This window comes from Podarcis tiliguerta (assembly GCF_965153285.1).
Source record: "Podarcis tiliguerta genome assembly, chromosome: 2".
NCBI classification, from domain to species: Eukaryota; Metazoa; Chordata; class Lepidosauria; order Squamata; family Lacertidae; genus Podarcis; species Podarcis tiliguerta.
Window position 1 is genome coordinate 119305048 of NC_139535.1, and position 21925 is coordinate 119326972.

The following is a 21925-nucleotide window of genomic DNA, read 5'->3' on the forward strand; positions in this document are numbered from 1 at the left end:
TCTTGGCCTCAAGGCTAGGTGGGGTCTGGGTTACCTAAGGTCTTGAGTCTGTGCATAAGCCAAGGCCAGGGTGATTTGTGTCTGGACAGAGGATCATCAGAAGTAGACAAGAGAACAAAGATTGGCCTTGAACTGAGTTCTTTTCCCATATGTTCGGCAGCTCCTATCTAAAATAGTCTTTGCCATCTCAGTCCCAAACACAGATTCATTTGGCCATCAGCCGAGTCTAGTCCTCTGTAGAAAGATACCAGTGCCTGCCTTTAATGTAATGTTTCTCATGTGCCTAATCAGTGTTAGATTTGCCTCTCTGCTTCTACATTGCAGATAAAGCAAGAAGAATACAACAGCAGTGCCAAAACAATACACACCCAAATACCTGTAATTTATGGACATTTTTATGTATTGGAAATTGATGGAAGATATTACATGATATATAAGTTCTGCAATGTCATATCTGCAACACTCTGAGCTTTTGTCATCTATTAAATAATATTAATATCAATAATAGTAACTAATACTAAAATGTCATACCTGAAACACTCTAGACTTTTGCCATCTGTTTAATAATATTAATGGTAACAGCAACTACAGTTCCACACAGTAAATCAAAACTGCACCACTGTGGGCTTTTGCCTTCTAGTTAGTGAAGAGTGTGACCCTCAGGCCCTGTCTTAGAAGCAGGGGAGGGAGGAGACAGGGGAGGGTGTGGAGACCCTCTTGCAAGTCAACCCCCCTAAGGCCCATGGGACTTCCTGCCCGTGAGAGAACATTTTTTGGGCTATTGAAACCCTTAAATCAAATCATGTTAGCTTTCTAAAGCTCATTCAGATGCTAAGCAGGCAGCTCAGCCTGCTGGGCCACGGAGACTCACCAACTGCTGAATCCTGGATGCTGCGTAATGGCAACAGCGGCTTTGATTCTGGAGAAGAGCTGGGGGGGGGGGGACTGACTGACGACTTCTGCCTTCAGCTGCTCGGTGTTCTCATACAGAATAGGAAATGGATCAAATGGATCACTTTGTCCAAGTCCCCCTCCAGACAGATACTTATCCAAACTTTTTATTTTCTTGAAAAAAACTTTGGCATTCCAGAGGGTCACTAACCATGTCCTGAGCTGACGCTGAACAAAATGCAGAAGCTTTCATGCCACATCCCAGGAGAAGGCACCATAGCAGTAATAACAATACTTCACATTTGCATAGCGGTATCAAGTATTCAAAGTCCATCACTCGCACTATCCAGTGACCCTTTAAGGCAGGGGTAGAGAAACATTTACAGAATCTAGGGCCACATTCCTTTATAGTCAGCCTTCCAGGGGGCCACATACCAGTGGTGGGTGGAGCCGTGGAGAGAGGTGCAAATGTGGCTGGGGCAACTCAGGTGCTGCTCGTGGGCTTCCCACAGGCATCTGGCTGGCCACTGTGAGGAGAGGATGCTGCCGTAGATGGGCCTTTGGCCAGATCCAGCGGGACTTTTCTTATGCTTTGTTATGCTGTCATGAATAAATATACATGGAGAACCTGGAGAAATGGCTTGAGCTGCAACTGCTATTGGGTTTCAGAGCCAGTATGAGATGGCCAAAGTTGTGGGAATGAGACAAGGGGAGGTGGCCTTTACTGCCTTGGTGGATGGTTAAACTGATCGTCTTCTGTTGCAGATCCATTTGGGCAATATATAACTTTGTGGCCCTTTTCAAACCCAGAATCTTGCATCTTTTCTCACTATTCCTAGTTTTGCCCATGTGCAATCAGGTAATCCTATAACGGTCCCTTGGAAATGACATGAGTCTGGTCCCACCACCCTTGAAGTCTCAGCCTCCTCAAATACAGCCACCTTACAGGCCCGTAGGCTCTGGCCACCACAAGGGTCAGACCTGACAGCTCCTCTTCCTTTCTTGCAAAGTAGTCAGTGTTTCTCCTCTCCACAGAACAAGTTCCAGCAGCGAAATTTTTCTCTCCTTCACAACTGTTAGAACACAGGGCCATCCTCCTCCTTTGCATATAGGGTGACCCTCCTTTGGTTGGGTCACCCTACATGTTCAGTGCCTAATGCAAATTCCCTTAGCTAATGGTGGCCATCCTCTCATGCATGCTTGGCTGCTGTGCTCCTCTCCTTCTTAGCTCCTACAATAGAGGCTAATCCAATCTCCTGCCCTAGCCCACCCTCTCTCAAAAAGAAAAATGGAATCAAAATGCAGAAGTAAATATTGGCAAAGGACATTTCCACTGCATGCCTTTCCCCCCTTTCCCCCAGCCCCTGCACCCTAGGCCCAAGAGGGCCTGAGATTCTGCATGGAAATAGAATTACTGCATATTATGTGATGGCCCTAATTGAATAGAGGCAGCTGCAGCAAATGGGCTCCGATTAGCATGACACTGGGGAAGTGTGGGGAAGATACAATTAAAGGGGGAATCAGGTGTTAGCTGCTCAAGAGGCACAGCAATGGCAGGCCCTGCATCCTGCTGGCCTGGCCAGTGATCATGCTGGCCTGTCTCTTGGCCCACGCCTGTCAAGCTGAGTGATGGCACTAGCACTGTGGGGGGAAGGCAGGGATGTTTGGAGCCTGTTCTGTATGACAAAGGGCAGTGGCCAGAGGGCTCTCCTTCCTTCCTGACAGATAGAAGAGCCAAGGCTCACAGCTGCATCTCATGCAGTGGACAGTCAGGACAGCAGTGCAAGAGGGTGGGAACACCGGGTGGAAGCACAAAGCAAGGGGGGCTGCAGACAGAGGAGGCTTTTTGTTATGGTTGTTTTAAAGAAGGCTGTGGACATGGGAACTAATAGGTACAAATTGGACACTTGCTTATTTAGCAAGATTCATACGCTGCTTAATCAGAAAGGTATCTCTCAGCTGTTTACATCACAGTACAAAATATTGATTGAAAATATTGATAAAAAGATTTCAGAAATTAACCAATTGATGTTAAAGGTTTTTTTTGATTTGTTTTCTTGTTTATTTAATGTTGAAATGCATTAGTATTCTGGAACTATCTCCCAAGAACTTTTGGGTGATGGGAACTGATGGGTTCAAGTTACAAGAAATGAGATACCAACTGAACATCAGGAATAACTTTCAGACAGTAAGAGCCGTTTGACAAAAGATGGTGGATGGCTACCTGTCACGGATGCTTAGTTGAGATCCCTGCATTGCAGGGGGCTGGACTAGATGTTCCTGAGGGTCCCTTCCAACTCTACAGTTCCATACCTTCCAAGTGCCCCAGAAAAAAGGGACATCCTGCTTTTTCGCATGAGATCTCAGCAACCATTTTGGGTGCCGCAACCCCCCACACCCTCGTGCTGCACTCTCACCCTGTATGGCACCCCAAAATACGTGAGATCTCCCTCTCCCCAAGTGCTTTTTGGGGGCGAGAGCGAGACACAGGTCCCATGACTCACCTGGAAGCATGTCCCAGAAGACGCACATCCCAGTTTTGCAAGTTGAGAGGTAGGCAGTTCTATGATTCTAATGACATCGCTCAACAGGGTGGCCATGTGACCCACTTCATAAAGGAGTCCTCTCTCTGAAGGAATGGCAGAGGGAAACCCATTGTTTGAAGGGCTGTCCAGGCCAAGTCTATCTTCCCCTTCACATTTCATGGTGCTGGTTTATTATTTTGTTGCTTTACTACTTGATTTTTGCATACGCCACCCTGTAATCTATGCTTTGGATGAAAATGAGGATTTAGAAATGTTCAAAACAAGCAAATAATAAATATATGAAATACTGATATTCACCCCCCACACCTCCTATTGCCAGGTCAGACTTAGGAAAGTTGGTTTATTTTTATCTTTTTTTATTGCTGTTGTTGCATTTCCACCTTTGCTGCCTCCACCTGCAATGTCACAGCAATAACTGGCAGTCCCCAAACCAGCATCTCTTTACAGGCTAAGATTAGAACTCTGTGGGAGTGATAGTGCCTGCACCCCCTTCCATGAACCAGAAAGTTAAGTCTCATCTCTGGCTGCCCCCTTCATTGGTCCTATTCCTCTCCTCCTCTGCACAGCTACTTCTGTTGTTTTTGGACAAGGGGAATAATCACTGCAACTAACGCAGCTTTTGTCTTCCCCACCAAAAAGAGCAGAGGACCCCAAACTGGTCCTGATTGGTAGGTCCAAATTTCACATGGAATAGTGAATGGTGAGAGGATTCTCATCTCTAGGTCCTGGAGGGGAATGAATGGGTGGAGGAAGCGGGGGCACAGAGGGCGGTAGTGGGGGGGGGGAGGAGAAGCGCCACAAGGCCTGTTGATGTGCTGCCGGCTGACAGATGGGTCCCTGGGCCTTCTGAGGAGGTGCCGGAGGAATACAATGTGCAGCAGCGGATCCAATCAGGGGAGCATGTGTGCTGAAAGAAGAAGCCGTTTGCCGGCTCCAGCAGGGCTGGCTGGCTCAGAGTCACCAAGTCGGCGCTTGGGGCGTGTATGACAGGGCAGCCTGGGAAAGAAGACAGTCAGCTCTGGAACGGATTAAAAAAAAGGCTCACAAATTTGGGCTCCGGTGTCAACATCTGAGCACATGGAAGGTATCTGCCAAAAGCAGTATCTGGAAACTTTAGGAAAGCTGCCTGAGGCAGTGAGAGGATGCGGGGGGGAAGGGGTGTCTTGCAGAAGACCCAGAGGTAGAAAGGGGATTACCCCAGGAAAGCCCAGTAGGCATGTAGGATTTACAAGGAGATGGAGAACGGGCGAGTAAAATACACAGTGACACACAGGTACTTAATAAAGCTGCAATTGCAGACAAAGAAGCATCATTTGGTAGATCAGGCTTCATTCTGGGTAGCGGAATTCCATTTTGTAAATCCAGATTATCATTCTCATTTGCAGAATGGAATTGGTACAGGACAATAAGAATCGCTCCCTCTAACAGCAAACTCAGGGGGGAAGTGACGACAGAAATGGAACCAGTGCAAGGTCTCTGAAGGCATTTCCAGGCCATTGCTGTGGTCAGGATTCAAGCACATGCTCGAAAATTCAGATAACAGAATTATAGTTATTTGTGAGTCTTTCCCCCCAAAGATGGAAGTTTCTGCATTAAGGAAAGTGACAGGGAGTAGCACTTGGCTTGGTGGGACTTCGTCTAAACTCCCTGCCAGCAAATCAGGATGAAGGCTCATTGTCTAACCTCCTCAGAGGGAAATCAGGATGAATGCTCAATAAACACAAGCCAACCCGAGAAACAAGGGAGATGTATTAGCATGCTCAGGGGAACCCTGTAGTCTGCAGAAGCAGAAAAAAACAACAACCCTAAGGGAATAGCACTTTCCCCCCTCCCCTCCAAAAAACCCCCAGCACAATGAGGACTACTAACCACATTTACTGTCAGATGAAAAAGAAAAATGGAAAACTGTGGAGTTGGGTGGGTTGAGTGTTTGCTGGAAGAGGATCATCTTGATAGACAACAGTTTCGTGGCTTGGTTGCTTTGTGTGGTACAATACTTTCTAAAGGTAGTAGGTACATATGGGAACATGTACTCCACATGGAAACAGAATCCCCAGCCATACAGAGCTCTAAGACATTTTATATTTTTGTTCTCCCCCACCTTCATCACTCATGACTGCCACCAGGAAGGGACAGAGACTGCAAACTGCACAGTCACCTGGATGGAAACATATTGCAGTACCTGGTCCTGGCCTGGGGTGAAGCTCTTTCGCCTGAGATTAACTGCCAGACCCTGAGAGAGCAGCAGAGACAGCAGCAAAGTAATGCAAGGACCGGGGAAATAGCATGGCAGAGCCCTATGCGCACATTTGTTAAAAGCTTTTAAAGGAAAGCTGGCTGGTATGTTAAGGGAGGACCCAATAAAGTGGTTAGAGTGTCAAACTGGGACCTGGGAGTCCAGGATTCAAATCTACACTCAGCCATGCTGTTATGTTCTGTGTTGCTGTTGAGCGGTTTTTGGTGCAGTTTGTCCATAATTTTGAGCCATGTATGTGGAAGGAGATTGATAATTAAATAAATAACTAAGGAGCGGGAGAACCATGAACTTCACCTTGAGGTCCCTGGAAGCAAGCTAGGTAATAATAAAAAATAGTAATAAATACTTAGGGCTTTATGTACATGCTTAGATATGCACATAGAGCTCCTCCACACGAGAGAGGACCAATCATGCTGGCTATGATGGGAAAACACCCCCCCCCCTTGCAGCTGCATGGGGAGTATTAAAGCAGGCTGTGTTGCCTGTTTGAATGTATCCCATTTGTGGGAAGGATGCTTTACACAGAAAATCAGCATTACAGGGCATACAGCTGAGCGTAGACTTTTCCCTGATACTCTGTTTTCTGTCTGCAGGGAGGGTCCTGGTCCCACAGGAAAAGAGAGCGCCTTGACTGCGAGCTTCCTGGCCAGAGAGGGACTAAGGGAGAGGAGATTCCCCCCATTAAGTCTGACAGATGTGGGGCCTCTTGACAATAGGATTAGCCCCCGGCACGTGGGCTCCTCAAGCTCTGCTTTGAAGGGGAAACAATGGGCTGTCCGCTCTCTGCTCGGTTCACCAGGGGTCACTCGTGCAGACATGAGGGCTTCTCATTCTGTGAGTTCAAATCCTTGCTCCTTTGCATGCACCATCCGGGAAACACACAAACAGGAATATTTGTATTCATGCACCCCTCCAACTGCCAGCGTTTTCTCATTGGCTGCTGCCTCTCTTGCTTTTGTCTCCTGCCAAAGGAAAGGCACCCTCTGAACCTGTTGGAACCATCTGCTGGTGGAGGGGGAAGTGGCACAAGCAAAGCGAGTGCCTCAACAGGCAGATTGATGGGCCGCAATCTGTTCTCTGCTACACACACACACACACACACACACACACACCCTTCCCTCCCTGAGCATCCCAGTCTGGAGATGAAGAGGACATAACACCACCCATCAGCTAATGAATTAATTAGTAGTCCTGATAATCCCAGACTCCGAGAGGGCAAGCTCTGTGTGAGATGATGATAACTTGAATTGAGTGTGCCTGGTGTTGGCATGTGGGAGAGAGAAGCACACGCCATATAGACCCTCTTAGGAGCTCAAACCAGTAATTACATTCAGCAGGGAGCCTGGTGAATCTGGCTGGTGCTACTAATATCAGAGAAGGGAGAGTTCATGGCAATGGCAAGTCACCTGCTCCCATCCCACCTTTCTGCTGCCCCGTCACAAGCATGTTCAGCAGAGAGCCAGTCATGGCATAACAGACTTCATTCTCACCCTTCAGTGCAATTCTGAGCATGTTGTTTAATCAGAAGTAAGTCCCGTTGTGTCTTCCTTCCTAGTACAGGGATGGGGTCCTCCTGGACTCCAATTCCCATCAGCCTCAGCCAGGAACATCTGAAGGGCCAAAGTTTCCTCATTCCTGTCCTCATAAGTAAGTCTGCTTAAGACGGCGACCATCATGGATGCTGCTGAGAGTGACAATTCTGTGTCTCCTCCTCTCTGCCCTATTTCATAAGGCAAAATATATGAAGTCATGTTATTTTGGTAGTTTATACCTGTTGCGCTTAGAATCATAGACTCATAGAATCATAGAATCATAGAGTTGGAAGAGACCACAAGGGCCATCGAGTCCAACCCCCTGCCAAGCAGGAAACACCATCAGAGCACTCCTGACATATGGTTGTCAAGCCTCTGCTTAAAGACCTCCAAAGAAGGAGACTCCACCACACTCCTTCTTTGTCTGCCAGGGAAATCAATGACACAATGGCAACATAAATGTTAGCAGGGAAAGGTGGATGAAGAGATGTGGGGTCTTCTTTTCAGCAGTTGCTAAGCATTTTCTGTCATCTATAATTATTGCCTCAACTTCCACTGTTAAAAAAACTGCAAGGTTTCTAGTCTTCATGGATTATTACAAAAGGTTTGAAATGGTGTGGATCATGCTAGTGAGGAAGGCAGAGGTAATATTTCTAGTGCTTGGGGTGGGGGGACTTCACATCTCTAGTGTTCCTGCTTCTGCCATAACAAAAAAAAGGACAGGAAGAGATGAATGGGTTTAAGTCACAAGTGCCTGGTGTTCGATTTTAGCTGAATAGAGGAAACTCCTCAATGGTAACGACCTATACTGTAAGACCCCTGCCAACTCTATCCCTATTATTCTGCATGTTCACAAGAGGCGAGGAAGAGAGAGAGAAGTGTAATAGCTGGTGTTGGTGCGGGACATGGTGAACATCCACCTGAAACATGTAATGGTCTTCAAGTTGATGTTTCAGGAAGCTCTTAACAAATTAAGTTAAGATATGGTAATTAGGATGAAAATGCAGTAAATCTCCCTATGCACTTAAAGCCAGTGAATAAATCTATTGCCCAACCTCTCTTACGGTATATTCTTGCTGTGTGTGTGTTCATGCACACACGCACTGAAAAGTTAAACATTGGTAAGCAAGACTAAATATTTAGAACTGTATGAAAAATTTAAAAAATTGTCCAGTAGCACCTTAGAGACCAACTAAGTTTGTTCTTGGTATAAGCTTTCATGTGCATGCACACTTCTTCAGATACACACAAACGCTTATACCAAGATCAAACTTAGTTGGTCTCTAAGGTGCTACTGGACATTTTTAATTTATATATATATATATTTCAACTGTGTCAGACTAACACAGCTACTTACCTGTATTTAGAACTGGATAGAGGTGGGTGAACATGAGACAATCTTCTGAACAGAAGTGAGTGGAATCTTTAACATTTTGCATTTTTATCAATTTAATTTTAGTTTTTTGTCATCTGTTTGCATTTATCATCACATACTCTAGGAAACTACCAAGACGTGTGAGCATGCATGCATATAAGACAAGATAGGTTTCATGCCAAACATGACATTTAGCCTTGTCACAGCAGGACTTAATTTGAGACAAGGCTCACTGGGGCTTTGCCTGTCCCCTGGTAGCTGAGCTTGGCCTTCTTGGCATGAAATAATGGTAAAGTTTGTACATTTGAGCATGGATGAGCATGGAAGTAAGGCAATCAATGTCCCCTAGTAATGACTGCTATATATTACCTCCAGAGCCAGAGGCAATATGCCTATGGTTGCCACTTGCTGGGAATGACAAGTGGTCCTTCTTGAAGACTTTCCAGAGACATATGGATAACCACTTTGGGAAACTAGAAGTGCCTTTGGTCTGATCCAGCAGGGCCCTTCTTGTGTTCAGGTACAGAGTCCTCAGCACTGAATGGCTGCAATAAAATGCCCACAGCAGTCAGGGCTTACAAGGCATCACCTCTCATTTTAGAAACTAAACATCATTTCCCACATAGTAGGATTTTAAATGCCTTAAGTGGTGTTAGCATTGTCCTTCCTCCCCCTCTGCTAACAAGGCTTAATCTGAGCTAGGGAGTAAAAGAAAGCTTTACCTCCGCAATATATCTACATAACGGCCTCAGAACATGTGCAGGTTTTCTTTCATGTGCACACATGCCCCAAGAAGCCACAGCTACTTCTGCCCTGCATCTGAGATGGCAGAGATGGGAAAGCGGGTGCTTTGATGTCAAGCTCTGTAGCTTTCTGGGAGGTGGGATGCTAAACCTTTTATTTCAGAAATTCAGCGCTGGCTGGGGTTCCAGAAACTAAAGCGAGGGAAAGGAAGCAGACTAGAAAACTCTCCTTGCAGACGTCCAGTGCAGGCGTCCTTGCTGCTTTGCACTCTCTTTTCTCTACCCCAAGTGGGAGGAGCTCCCGGAGGTTCCAGTCAAGCGGAAATCGCCAACACCAGAAAGCTTTTCAAAAGTGTCGGGATCCCGAGGAGTTCTCCAGAAGCAAGAGGAGGAGTTGCCCGGAGAACTTGTGGTTCTGGAAGAGGAAGCAGCAGAGGAAAGTTCCTGAACCCCTTCTAAGTGCCGAGACCGCGCTGAAAACCCAGCGAACAGAGAGGCAAAGGGTCGACAGCCGTGACCCAGAGGAGAGCCTGTTATTTTGTGTTTTCTAGCGCCAGCCTGCGCCACTGGGTGGGAGAAAAGAGAGACCGGGAAAGGCTCGAAGGCAACCCGGGACTAAAGATAGAGGCTCTTTTCCTATAGCAGAGGTGAGGGAGCTGTCCCCGGCCTCTGGTGCTGAAAGGTCCTACCGCTGTGGAAGAATGTTCAAGGAACACTGAACACTCAAGAAACTTTTGTTGGCTTCTGTTGTCAACAAGGAGCAAGCGGGAGGTGGTCAAAAGGCTACCCTTTAGCACGGTAAGAGGGGCTGGGAGTCATTTGCCAAAGACTGCTTTTTTGTTTTTTTAAAAGGCATTTCCTTCTGACTAAAAAGGTGGTGCAAACTGAAATTGTATGTTCTTTTCCTTAAGTTACGGCCTACTGGTCTGAATCTGAACTCACAAATTTGTTCCCATCTAGAACCCTCAATTCCACGTACAAAAGTAAGTTTGTGTAAGCCAGGTGTGATTAAAGTCTTTATTCATGTTAATTATCGGTACGAAATAGGGTTAAGAGCTCAGGAAAGGGTAATTAATCAGTTTGAGCATTACCCCAAGATTATGCTTGAGCTGTCTTCCAGTCTACAAGGTACATAATTAAAATCACTTTGTACATATTATTTACCTCCCTCGGCACATTTTCAGTTCAGTGCGCACCATTTAGGGGTGGGAACTGGTGGCTGTTTGCACCACAGATTCTAACCATGCACCTACATCTAATATGTGGTAAGGTAGTACAGATAGTCAAACTACCTGGAGGTGAGAGAATGCTCACACTGTGTATTTTGGTTGTCTGCTTGGGCATTAATGCACAGTCAAGGTGATTAACAACGATAGATGAGTGAGTTTCTGCATGTTTTTCAGTGCTTGTGAGTGAGTGGAAAGAATGTGCAATTAAATCTGAATGAGAATCTATGAGAACAGAAGGAAATGTATCATTCCTGGACAAAAGGTGTGACTTTTTATGTATGTGATACAAGTGTAGAACAGGTGGTTCTGATTTGTATTAATAGTTCTCCACATAGACTTAATAATTTGGAATTTGAGATTAATTCATCCATGGGAAGTGGATGAGTTTAGGACTGTTTATCTAAGCCAGAGCTAGTGACCCGTTAGAAAGCTCTGGAATTCATTCTGTGGGAATTTAGATTCATATCCCAACTCATGACCTTTACTGGGGGACTTTGGGGAAGCTGCTGTTACGGTCATCTCTAAAACTACAAATTCTGATGCTTTCCTTTGAAGGCTTGTTTTGAAGACATGTGTGAAAATGTAATGTAACCCACAATAAGTGTTAGGCAAATTATAAGTCTAACACTGATTAATGTACAGCTCCATGCATTGCAATTGCGGTGACATATATATTTGCAATCTCCCTTTGAGAGGTAAAGCATCTTGTTTGTTCCATGAGCAGCTTGTTATTCCATCCCATCCCTCTAAAGAGTCCCTCCCCCCATCCTGCTTAAATTTATTGCAAATTCATGAATCCATTACTTTTGGTTCTAAGCACTGGAGAATAGCTATACCTCTGCAACAGAAATCAGGCTTTGCACACTGAAAGTCCTAGCTTCAGGTCCCAGTACCACTTGCTAAAACTTTGGACAGCAGCTATCAGTCAGTAATACTGGGATAGATGGACCAATGGTTTGCCTTAGGAGGACAAGTCATTTTACATCTTTGACATTTGTCTTTCCTCTTCCTGTATATTTTTGGCAACTGTATTATTATTATTATTATTATTATTATTATTATTATTATTAATCCTGCCCATCTGGCTGGGTTGCCCCAGCAACTCTGTATGGTCCCTTGCTCTGTTTAGTAAGCCAAACATGCCCCATTTATTTGGAAGCCGATAAAAATAAATGAAATGTGTGGAACAATGATACATATAAGTGTGTGTATGTGTGTGGAAGGTCCTATTATGATCTATAAAAAGAAAAACTAATGTAGAATATGGATGTATACACACCATACATTTAAAGCACATTTTTAATCTCAAAGAATCCTGGGAACTGTATTTTACTCCCCTAGAGCCACAATTTCCTGCACCCTTAACAAACTACAGTACCCAGGATTCTTGAAGGGGGGGGACTTTCAATGTATGGTGTGTATGCAGCCGGAACCAGATATCTGGTGGCCCCATGGCTATTTCAAATGCGGAAACATTATCTTTTTTTCTGTGCCCCTTGGCTGTGCCCCTTCTGGCTCTGCTTTACCCGAGACTTCCCCAAGTGCATTGAGAGACAGCTTGTCAAGGAATATTAACCAGATGTGCCAACCCTTCCATCCCATTGCTTTGGGAAGAGAGAGAGAGGAATCATACCAGGGGTAGGGGAGTGCTTTGCTCATAAAGGTTCTTTCACCTGGACAGATTTGCTCCATCCATCCATTTATTGCAGGGTCGAACCCTAGTGGGGCAGCAGGGTAGGGGTGGAAGACCAAGCTCTAATCAACAATGTTTTATCAGCAAAGCATGTGATAAATGTCACCATAATGTGCTGAATGGCCCAGAATTCCAGACACAAACTTTTAGGTACATGTTATTGAGAAATCAGGAAGTACCTTGAATACTATCTAGTACAGTCCCTATCTGAAAGCAGATCCTAATTATTGGATTGTTTCCATAATAATAATAATAGTAATAATAATAAAATGCACATGAATTGCATAACCATATTTTCTATATAAATGGGATGGCATTTGGTTCATATTTGAAATTTAGCAAGAATTTGCAGTGGGTTTTAATCTTAAAAGAAACCTAATACATTTGTTGCTTGTTCAAATTTGGTTTTTTAAATTCAGTAAAAAATAGAAATACTCATTTAATTGTGTTGAATTTTGAAGCAACAGCATAAAGTTTTACCCTGTCAAATAAAATTATTTTGCACTTTCATAAGCACTAAAATTTATAAAATAAAATTTATGAATGGGAATTATATGTGTGGGAGAGAGACTAAGAGAATACACATTTTTACTCCAAGCAGATTCAGGTTAGCAGATGTTAAGTTTCTGTTTCTCTTAATGCTATTCTTAAATCTGTATGCGCATAAATTGTGACCCATTTGGCTGAATCCAAAGAATCACATAATCAAGGAGGATTTGAGTTTCTGTTTGTCAAAAAGCATCCTCTCGTGCTATGTAGGAAATCACTTCTGAAATTGAGGGGACTTTGATAACCACTTTGTGATAGATCACAGTGTTCTGTTGTTCATTGCAAGTAGTCAAGCATCCTACTGGGCTAATGTAGCATGGCTATTTGACTCCTGGTCAGCATCATCATCATCAAAAATGATACTTTTCAGATTTATAATTTTCACTAATTTTACAATCATTTTAACATTTCATAACTTGACATCCTTCCCCCTCTTTCTGCAGTTCCTAAAATTTACTTTAATATCTTCTGCATATCTAAATTAACTTAATTTGCTCATTTATGCATCTGCTTTAAATATATTCTCCGGTAAAACTGCATGCTATTACAATAATCCTGCCAATGTTCTTATGTGTTTAGAATTTATCTATAAATATTCAATAAACCATTTCCATTCTTTTATAAAAAGTTTGTTATCTTGATTTCTTACTCCTCTGGTAAGTTTTCGCCATTTCTGCATATTCCATAAGTTTTTGTATCCATTCTTCCTTTGCTGGGACTTCTGCTTCTTTCCATTTTTGGGTGAGAAACATTCTTGCCGCCGTAGTTGCATACATAAATAAGTTTCTATACAGTTTAGGTAGTTCTGTCCCTATAATTCCCAAAAGGAAAGCTTCTGGGTTTTTTTTTACAAACATTATTTTAAACATCCCTTTCATTTCATTATATATCATTTTCTAGTAAGCTTTAACCTTACTACAAGACCACCACATATGATAAAAAGAACCTTCTTTCTCTTTACATTTCCAACACTTATTTGATTTATATTTATATATTTTTGCCAATTTACTCAGTGTTAGATACCATTGATATATCATTTTCATATATTTTTCTCTTAGACCATAACATGCTGTAAATTTTATATCCATATTCCACAATCGTTCCCATGCTTCCATGTCTATATTATGACCAATATCTATTCCCAATGTATCATTGAGGATTTTACTTGCTCATCCTTTGTCTCCCATTCCAATAATATTTTAGACAGCACTTTTACATTCCATTCCATCAGGTCTCTCTCCAATTGTGATATTTGTTCCCAAAACCCTTGTATCCTATCTTTCTTAAATACTTCATTCAAATGATGATAGTGTATCCATGCTGGTAACTTTCCTTATAATTCTTTAAATTCTTTTAATACTCTCTTCCCTCTTGTTTTAATAAATTTCTGTAAGTTCCCCACCCTTCTATCATATTCTTTTTCTTTACCACTATAGCTTTCAATGATGAGAACCAAAGTGGTGTTTTTAATAAATTCTTGGATTTATCCCATACTCTACAATTTTTTTCCTAATTATATGATTTGTAAATCTTTTATGAACTTTCACCTTTTCATACCATAAATAAGCGTGCCAACCAAAAATATTGTCGTGATCTTCTAAGTCTAGAATATGTGAATTCTCTAACGTCATCCATTCCTTCAACCAACAAAGACAGGATCATAGAATCATAGAATCATAGAGTTGGAAGAGACCACAAGGGCCATCGAGTCCAACCCCCTGCCAAGCAGGAAACACCATCAGAGCACTCCTGACATATGGTTGTCAAGCCTCTGCTTAAAGACCTCCAAAGAAGGAGACTCCACCACACTCCTTGGCAGCAAATTCCACTGTCGAACAGCTCTTACTGTCAGGAAGTTCTTCCTAATGTTTAGGTGGAATCTTCTTTCTTGTAGTTTGGATCCATTGCTCCGTGTCCGCTTCTCTGGAGCAGCAGAAAACAACCTTTCTCCCTCCTCCATGTGACATCCCTTCATATATTTGAACATGGCTATCATATCACCCCTTAATCTCCTCTTCTCCAGGCTAAACATGCCCAGCTCCCTTAGCCGTTCCTCATAAGGCATCGTTTCCAGGCCTTTGACCATTTTGGTTGCCCTCCTCTGGACATGTTCCAGTTTCTCAGTGTCCTTCTTGAACTGTGGTGCCCAGAACTGGACACAGTACTCCAGGTGAGGTCTGACCAGAGCAGAATACAGTGGCACTATTACTTCCCTTGATCTAGATGCTATACTCCTATTGATGCAGCCCAGAATTGCATTGGCTTTTTTAGCTGCCGCGTCACACTGTTGGCTCATGTCAAGTTTGTGGTCAACCAAGACTCCTAGATCCTTTTCACATGTACTGCTCTCAAGCCAGGTGTCACCCATCTTGTATTTGTGCCTCTCATTTTTTTTGCCCAAGTGCAATACTTTACATTTCTCCCTGTTAAAGTTCATCTTGTTTGTTTTGGCCCAGTTCTCTAATCTGTCAAGGTCGTTTTGAAGTGTGATCCTGTCCTCTGGGGTGTTAGCCTCATACTATTGTCTCATATCTGGCAGGGGAAAATCTCCTCTTTCTTTTGCATCCATAAATATTTTATATTTTATTTTGATTTTCCCACTTGCCAAATATATTTAGAAATATCTTTTTGTCATGAGTTGCAACCAACCTGGTCATTGTGTCTTGCTCTGTTCTCAGTTAAAATGGTGAATATTTTAGAGCTGAGCTGAAAGATCTAGTCATTTGTTTTTTACCATTAAAGTTGTATTTTAGTCCTACAATTTGTTGTGCCTGTTCACAGCTGTTTGTCACAATCACTAGTATCCCTTGTGCTGTTGCTTTCAGTACCATTTTCCTCCTATTTCCTTTCTTCTCAAGGAATCTCAGTCAATCCTGGATCACATAACTGGATGTGATGATGTCACTACACAGCATTACCCGTATTATTTTCCTGGTGGTGTCACAATGGAAAGGGAGCCATTTTGAATGAGGGCAATGCCAGCCATATATAAGAAATTCTAGCCAACCAGGGATCATTCTAACAACTAAACACTTTTGTAGCCCTTTCACATGTAATTCTGAAAAAAGTGCTAGAGGACCCCCCCACTCACCGGCCTGCCAATGACAGTTTTTATGAGAGAGTGGGAGCCTACACTTTCAGCTCATCCAAAGATCATTGAGATTTAAGCTTTCATCATTTCTAGATCATTTCACAAAGCTATATGGCATTGGCAGAAGGAAACAGAAGTTGTCCTTAAGCTCCGACAGAGTAGTGTGTGTCATATCCGAAGGACATTTTCCTCCCCCGGGTGTGACAGCACGGGCCCAGCCCAGGCCCAGTCACTGCACCAGCTTCAGGTCAGCACAGCAATTTGCCTGCCCCTCCCTCTGGTACCTTCCACCCTGGACAGTATGAGCAGCAGGGCTGTGGATGTGATGCTGACCCTCCTGCTCTGTTAGGCCCCCACCACAACCCAGCCCAGGGTTTAGCTTGCAGCCAAAGCCTGAGCAGTCTCACTTGTACCCAGCAGGTCAACCACCACCATACTCAACAGCAGCCTGCAGATTTGCACACCCTGTGTGACCCACCAAACCAGAGACAGTACACTAGCCATGTACGGTGACTTACTAAGGGTTTCTTAGCCTCCTTGCTTGTTTTTCAGTTCTGGGTAGGCAGCAAAAAGGGTGACATTCATTGAAGTTATCGAGAGCCATCAAAGGAGCTGCATTCACTTGCTGGATCCCAAGTTGTTCTCTCTTGTGAAGAGACAGTGACTGGTCCATATTTACCCAGTAAGCCTTGTGGCTGGGTGGGGGTTTGCACCTGCATCTCCCCAGGCCTAGTTCAATGCTTGCCCCACAACACTGCACTGCACAGGGCCTCCCGCTGTCACAGATCAGGTGCATGCAAGTATCTGGCCCACATGTGTTCCAGGGTAAGGCTAGGTTTGCTACATTCTAATTACTTACTAAAACGTAATTAGGGTCTGCTTGGAGCCTATGGGACACACTACCCATTTGCACAACAATTAACACTTTAATCCATTATACAAGTCCCATCAGGCATATTAAAAGTAGGATTTGCTACACTGGATGAGGCAACGGCCAGTTGACCGATTAGTTGGATGGCACATTTTCAACAAAGCTGCTTACACATTAAGCTTTATTAAATGAGTACGTCAAGCTGACAAGCAGTTGATTATCATGAAACCCAGGCTGTTGTTTTTTCCTGTTCTTTCTCTGTAGTGTTGTCGTAGCATTCATTATTCACCAGAGGCTGACTCCTACCCTGAGTAGGATCAATCTGCACCACAACATTTTGCTGTAGGTCCCTGTATTTGAAATGTGAAATTCTGCCTCAAAATTCAAACAACAGAGATGGATAGATAGATGATAGGACAGACATCTGATAAATAAATTATGAAGCTAAGACTCCATCACTAAAAATGTCCAACCAAACTTAGTAAGTTCCATTAAAAACAATTGGGTTTAAATTAAATCTCAACTAATTTGTTCTATTGGATTCTATGTACAGTGGACGCTCAGGTTGCGAAAATGATCTGTGCAGGATGCACATTCGCAACCCACAGTGGTACGTCTGTGCACTTGTGGGTTGTGATTCGGCTCTTCTGTGCAAGGTGCAATTTAGTGCCTCTGAGCATGCGTGACCGCCGAAACCCGGAAGTAACCCGTTCTGGTACTTCTGGGTTTTGGCGGTCCGTAACCCGAAAAAAACGCAACCTGAAGTGTCTGTAACCCAAAGTATGACTGCATCTTCTATTTAAGGAATGATTATTAACTTTAGTTGAATCAGGACCTTTAGGTATAGATTTTTATCCCATCTTCTCACTATGCTCAGAGTAGCAGAGTGTTGAGATTATGAAAACTCAGAGAGATTCCTATTTTATTATTTAATATATTTTAACTTCCTCTCCAAGATGTTTCTGTGAATGAAGATGCCCCTCACCCCAATTAGCATCTGATTTTATTTTTGGTAAAATTTGGTGACAACTCCAATGAGCTTTTCCATACAAATCTGTTATGTGGCCTATGGCATTTTTTCATTTGCTTGCATGGAACTCAGGTTACAAGGTATAATTGTGGATCTAATCTTCTCTCAGGGACGCGGGTGGCGCTGTGGGTTAAAGCCTCAGCGCCTAGGGCTTGCCGATCAAAAGGTCGGCGATTCGAATCCCCGCGGCGGGGTGCGCTCCCATTGTTCAGTCCCAGCGCCTGCCAACCTAGCAGTTCGAAAGCACCCCTGGGTGCAAGTAGATAAATAGGGACCGCTTACTAGCGGGAAGGTAAACGGCGTTTCCGTGTGCGGCTCTGGCTCGCCAGAGCAGCGATGTCACGCTGGCCACATGACCCGGAAGTGTCTTCGGACAGCGCTGACCCTCGGCCTCTTTGAGTGAGATGGGCGCACAACCCTAGAGTCTGTCAAGACTGGCCCGTACGGGCAGGGGTACCTTTACCTTTTTAATCTTCTCTCACCCCTAAAGGAAATATTCTGATCATCTGTTTCAGACCAGTGCAGCCTATGACCAACCAGTATGGTCTCCCCACTAGGGCTTGTAAACCATCTTCATTTGCTTCCTACCCAAGAGTTAAAAAACACAAAGGGGTGATGTATCAAGCACCCATCAGGCTAGTGGGCTTCTTTTGGTTTTGTGCATTTGCAAGCTGTGCAGGTCTATGTTTATGGCAGGGATGGTGAGCCTGCGGCCCTCCATATGTTATGAGACTACAACTGCCACCAGTCCTGACTGTAGGCCACACTGAGAGCATAGGCTGATGAGAGTCCAATAACATCTGGAGGGCCACAGGTTCCCAACCCCTGCTTCCAGATAAAAAGCTATAGGAAGATTTGTCTCCATCAAATTTTTATTCAGAGTATACCCATTAAAATTAATTGACCTAAGTTACTTCTGTCCACTAATTTCAATGGTTCTGCACTGTGTATGACTGACATTGCATACAAGCACCACAGGCTAGAACAGAATGGTAGAACATAATTTCCTGGGTCATACCTCTTTATATAAAATGATAAAGTCATCTTGTGGACCTGCTCATTCCTGAATTCATTTGGATTTGTGGTTGCTGTTTTTTCCAGGGTCAAGGGATGACCAAACTCTACAGCAAGTCCAAAGAAATGGCCGAGCTCATATCATCTCAACCATGGATAGATGAAGCCCTAAGCTCCCAAGATGAGATGAAGGAAGAAGATAGCAGGCAAGCCTCCTATGGGATACTTGCTGGACTTAATGAAGAGCATGACAGTATTGAGGAGGAGGAGGAGGAGGAGGAGGAAGATGGTGGGAAGCCAAAAAGAAGGGGCCCAAAGAAGAAGAAGATGACCAAGGCAAGAATGGAGAGGTTCAGGGCCCGCCGGGTGAAGGCTAATGCCCGGGAGCGAACACGGATGCATGGGCTCAATGATGCTCTGGATAACCTTAGGCAGGTGATGCCCTGCTACTCCAAGACACAGAAGTTGTCCAAAATTGAGACACTCAGACTTGCCAGGAACTATATATGGGCTTTGTCAGAGGTCCTGGAAAGTGGGCAGACTCCAGAAGGGAAAGGTTTTGTCGAGATGCTATGTAAAGGTTTGTCCCAACCAACCAGCAACTTGGTGGCTGGCTGCCTGCAGCTGGGACCTCAAACCCTGTTCTTGGAGAAACATGAGGAGAAAAGCCCTGTCTCTGACTCAGCTGTGCCCAGCCACAGTTTTTCTTACCAGTCTCCTGGACTGCCCAGTCCACCGTACGGAAACATGGAGGCCCACCTTGTACACCTAAAGCCTCCCACATTCAAAAGCCTTGTGGATCCGTCCTTTGGCAACCACCACCAAGACTGCACATCTCCGGCATATGAGGGCCCCTTGACACCTCCCCTGAGCATCAGTGGAAATTTCTCCCTAAAGCAAGATGGTTCTCCAGACCTGGAAAAATCATACAGCTTCATGACCCACTACCCATCTGTTAGCTTGAGCAGCACTCATGGGCACAGCTCTCATTTCTCAACCTCAGTGCCCAGGTATGACATCCCCATAGATATGAGCTATGACTCCTATCCTCATCATGTGGTTGGGGCCCAGCTCAATGCAATATTCAGTGAATAACCCAAGAAGATGAATCCCCTCATGGATTAAAGGAATACGATCCTTTGTGGAGATGGTGTGACATCAGTAGAATTAATACTGTGAAAAGAAGTTTACTTGCTCTACTACGATCAGACTAGTTTCATGGGCAGTCATACCACATTCTTCTGAGCACAAATATATTTTAGCTGTGTTGGTTTATGGGCTTTCAGACAGGTCCCCATTCCTAAAGTGCAGCTCCAAGTTTCTTCGTGGTTTTTGCATTGAGGATGCAGACACAACATTTACAGCTAACAATGGAGCTGATTTGGAGTACCCTCATTGCAGCCACTACAAACATCAAACTACAAACTACAAACATCCCCCCCTTTCCAGGATCAAACACTGGAATGAAAATGGCTCTGCAGCCTTGCAAACGCAATTAAAAAGTTCCTTTTTTCTAAAAAAAAGGCGGACTGTTAATATATAAATTAATATGAGTACATAAAATAAAAATTGGAAAGCCCACTCAATGCAATGGGGAGAGGCAGGCAGCTGACCGATTAATCCAATGTTATTTCTGCCAAGCACACTGGAGTCAGAGTCACACCACAGGCAAAGAAACTGTTGTGTCTTCTCTTTCTTCACATTTAGATTTGCCATTTTGCCCTAAACTGAGTGTTCAGTGCTTCCACACAAATCTGCAGAACACACTGCCATGAAACCAGGCACAACGCTGGTATAAAAAGTGTGGTGTAGGGCTTATGCAAAAGCCTGGGAAATGGGAAGACAAAGTATTATTATCATAGTGCATCTGTCTTCCTGACCTTTCTCTTCCCCTTCCTTTCACCTCTCTAAATCAAGGATGGGGAACCCAGGGCCATCCAGATGCTAGAGTTCAGTTTCCTTCAGCCTCAGACAGCATGGCCAGCATGGTCAAGGATGGTAGGAGCTTTAATCCAGTGATATTAGAGGGGCACAGGCTCCCCATGCTTGCTCTAAATAATAAACTGCAGCAGGGGATAGAGTAGTATCTACATGGGACCTTAGGGTGATGGGGGTGGGTAATACAATGAAATAATGACAAGTGCAGCAACCCTTTTTGATTTATGGCTCCCCCATAAAATTCCTCTGAGGAGGGAAATATAAATCTATGACCGTTGCCCCTGCCCTAGTGCAAAACTTACCACCAGCTCTAACAGAGGTGTGTGATGACCTATTCCTTTCCCCCCACTGCTTCCTGCTTATTAAACTTGTCACAATTCTTTAGCCTCACCTAGATCAGCCTTTCAGATGTTTCACTTCCAAAGGCACCTCCATTTTGGCCTTGATTTTTGTAGTAGGACAAAATCAATGCCAGCCCTAAAGAAAGTGGCAAAGTTCACTGAATTTATAGACTCCCATTTCTCTTGACAGTCTTTAGTTCCCCAGAAGTCAGAAAAGAGCAATTCCCAGGAAGGAGACACCAGAGAGATTCTGCCTGCTCCCTGTGAAAAAAACCACCAATGTGAAACCATGATGGACAGGAAGAACACTTGCTACTTCCTGCCCACTTGGAACGACAGGGTTTTGCTAATAGGGGAAATCAAGTTAAGAGATCCTTCTTCCAACCCAACAGCTTTAGTCTGGATTATATTTAGCACCATGAAAACACACACACACACGTATGGGGCAAACCCTGCTACTGACTGTCATGATCGCTTTAGACCAAATGTGCTCGGCCTACAGCTCCTATCTTCCTATGCTATTGACCATGCTAGCTGGGGCTGACAGATTGTAGGTCACAGGCCCCTGTTTCTGATTTTGACTCTGCAACCACACTTCCCAGTTTGGGGAAGCATCCTCACTCCACTGAATCATAAATCTTAATCCCATATGTTCAACCATCTGAAATCTCAAATAGTGTCTAGGAGAATTAAACAAATGATACAGACTTCAGGCTTCAGGCTTCTTCCCAAGGGGCTTTGGTGAAAACTGTAGGGAGAAAGAAAGAGAAACAACACTCCTGAAAATGTACTAGGCAGTAGCTCCTTCCAGCAGCCGCCACATAT

General features: G+C 44.1%; 1 protein-coding gene across 2 annotated transcripts; it reads left to right on the forward strand.

Annotated features, from left to right (window-relative positions):
• Nucleotides 1-9578: 9578 nt before the first annotated feature.
• Nucleotides 9579-20226, forward strand: NEUROD4 (neuronal differentiation 4). 2 transcript variants are annotated; one of them, XM_083424460.1, is made up of 2 exons: nt 9579-10142; nt 18909-20226. In XM_083424460.1, the coding sequence occupies exon 2, from the start codon at nt 18918-18920 to the stop codon at nt 19914-19916; it is 999 nt and encodes a 332-aa protein (XP_083280586.1). In that variant the 5' UTR covers nt 9579-10142; nt 18909-18917; the 3' UTR covers nt 19917-20226. The 2 variants fall into 2 exon arrangements, with proteins under 2 accessions (XP_083280586.1, XP_083280587.1); XM_083424461.1 differs by lacking the exon at nt 9579-10142 and adding an exon at nt 15878-16153.
• Nucleotides 20227-21925: the final 1699 nt, after the last annotated feature.

Excerpts from the sequence above, each read along its gene's own strand:
- NEUROD4 (XM_083424460.1), top strand. The coding sequence starts at position 18,918 with ATGACCAAACTCTACAGCAAGTCCAAAGAAATGGCCGAGCTCATATCA.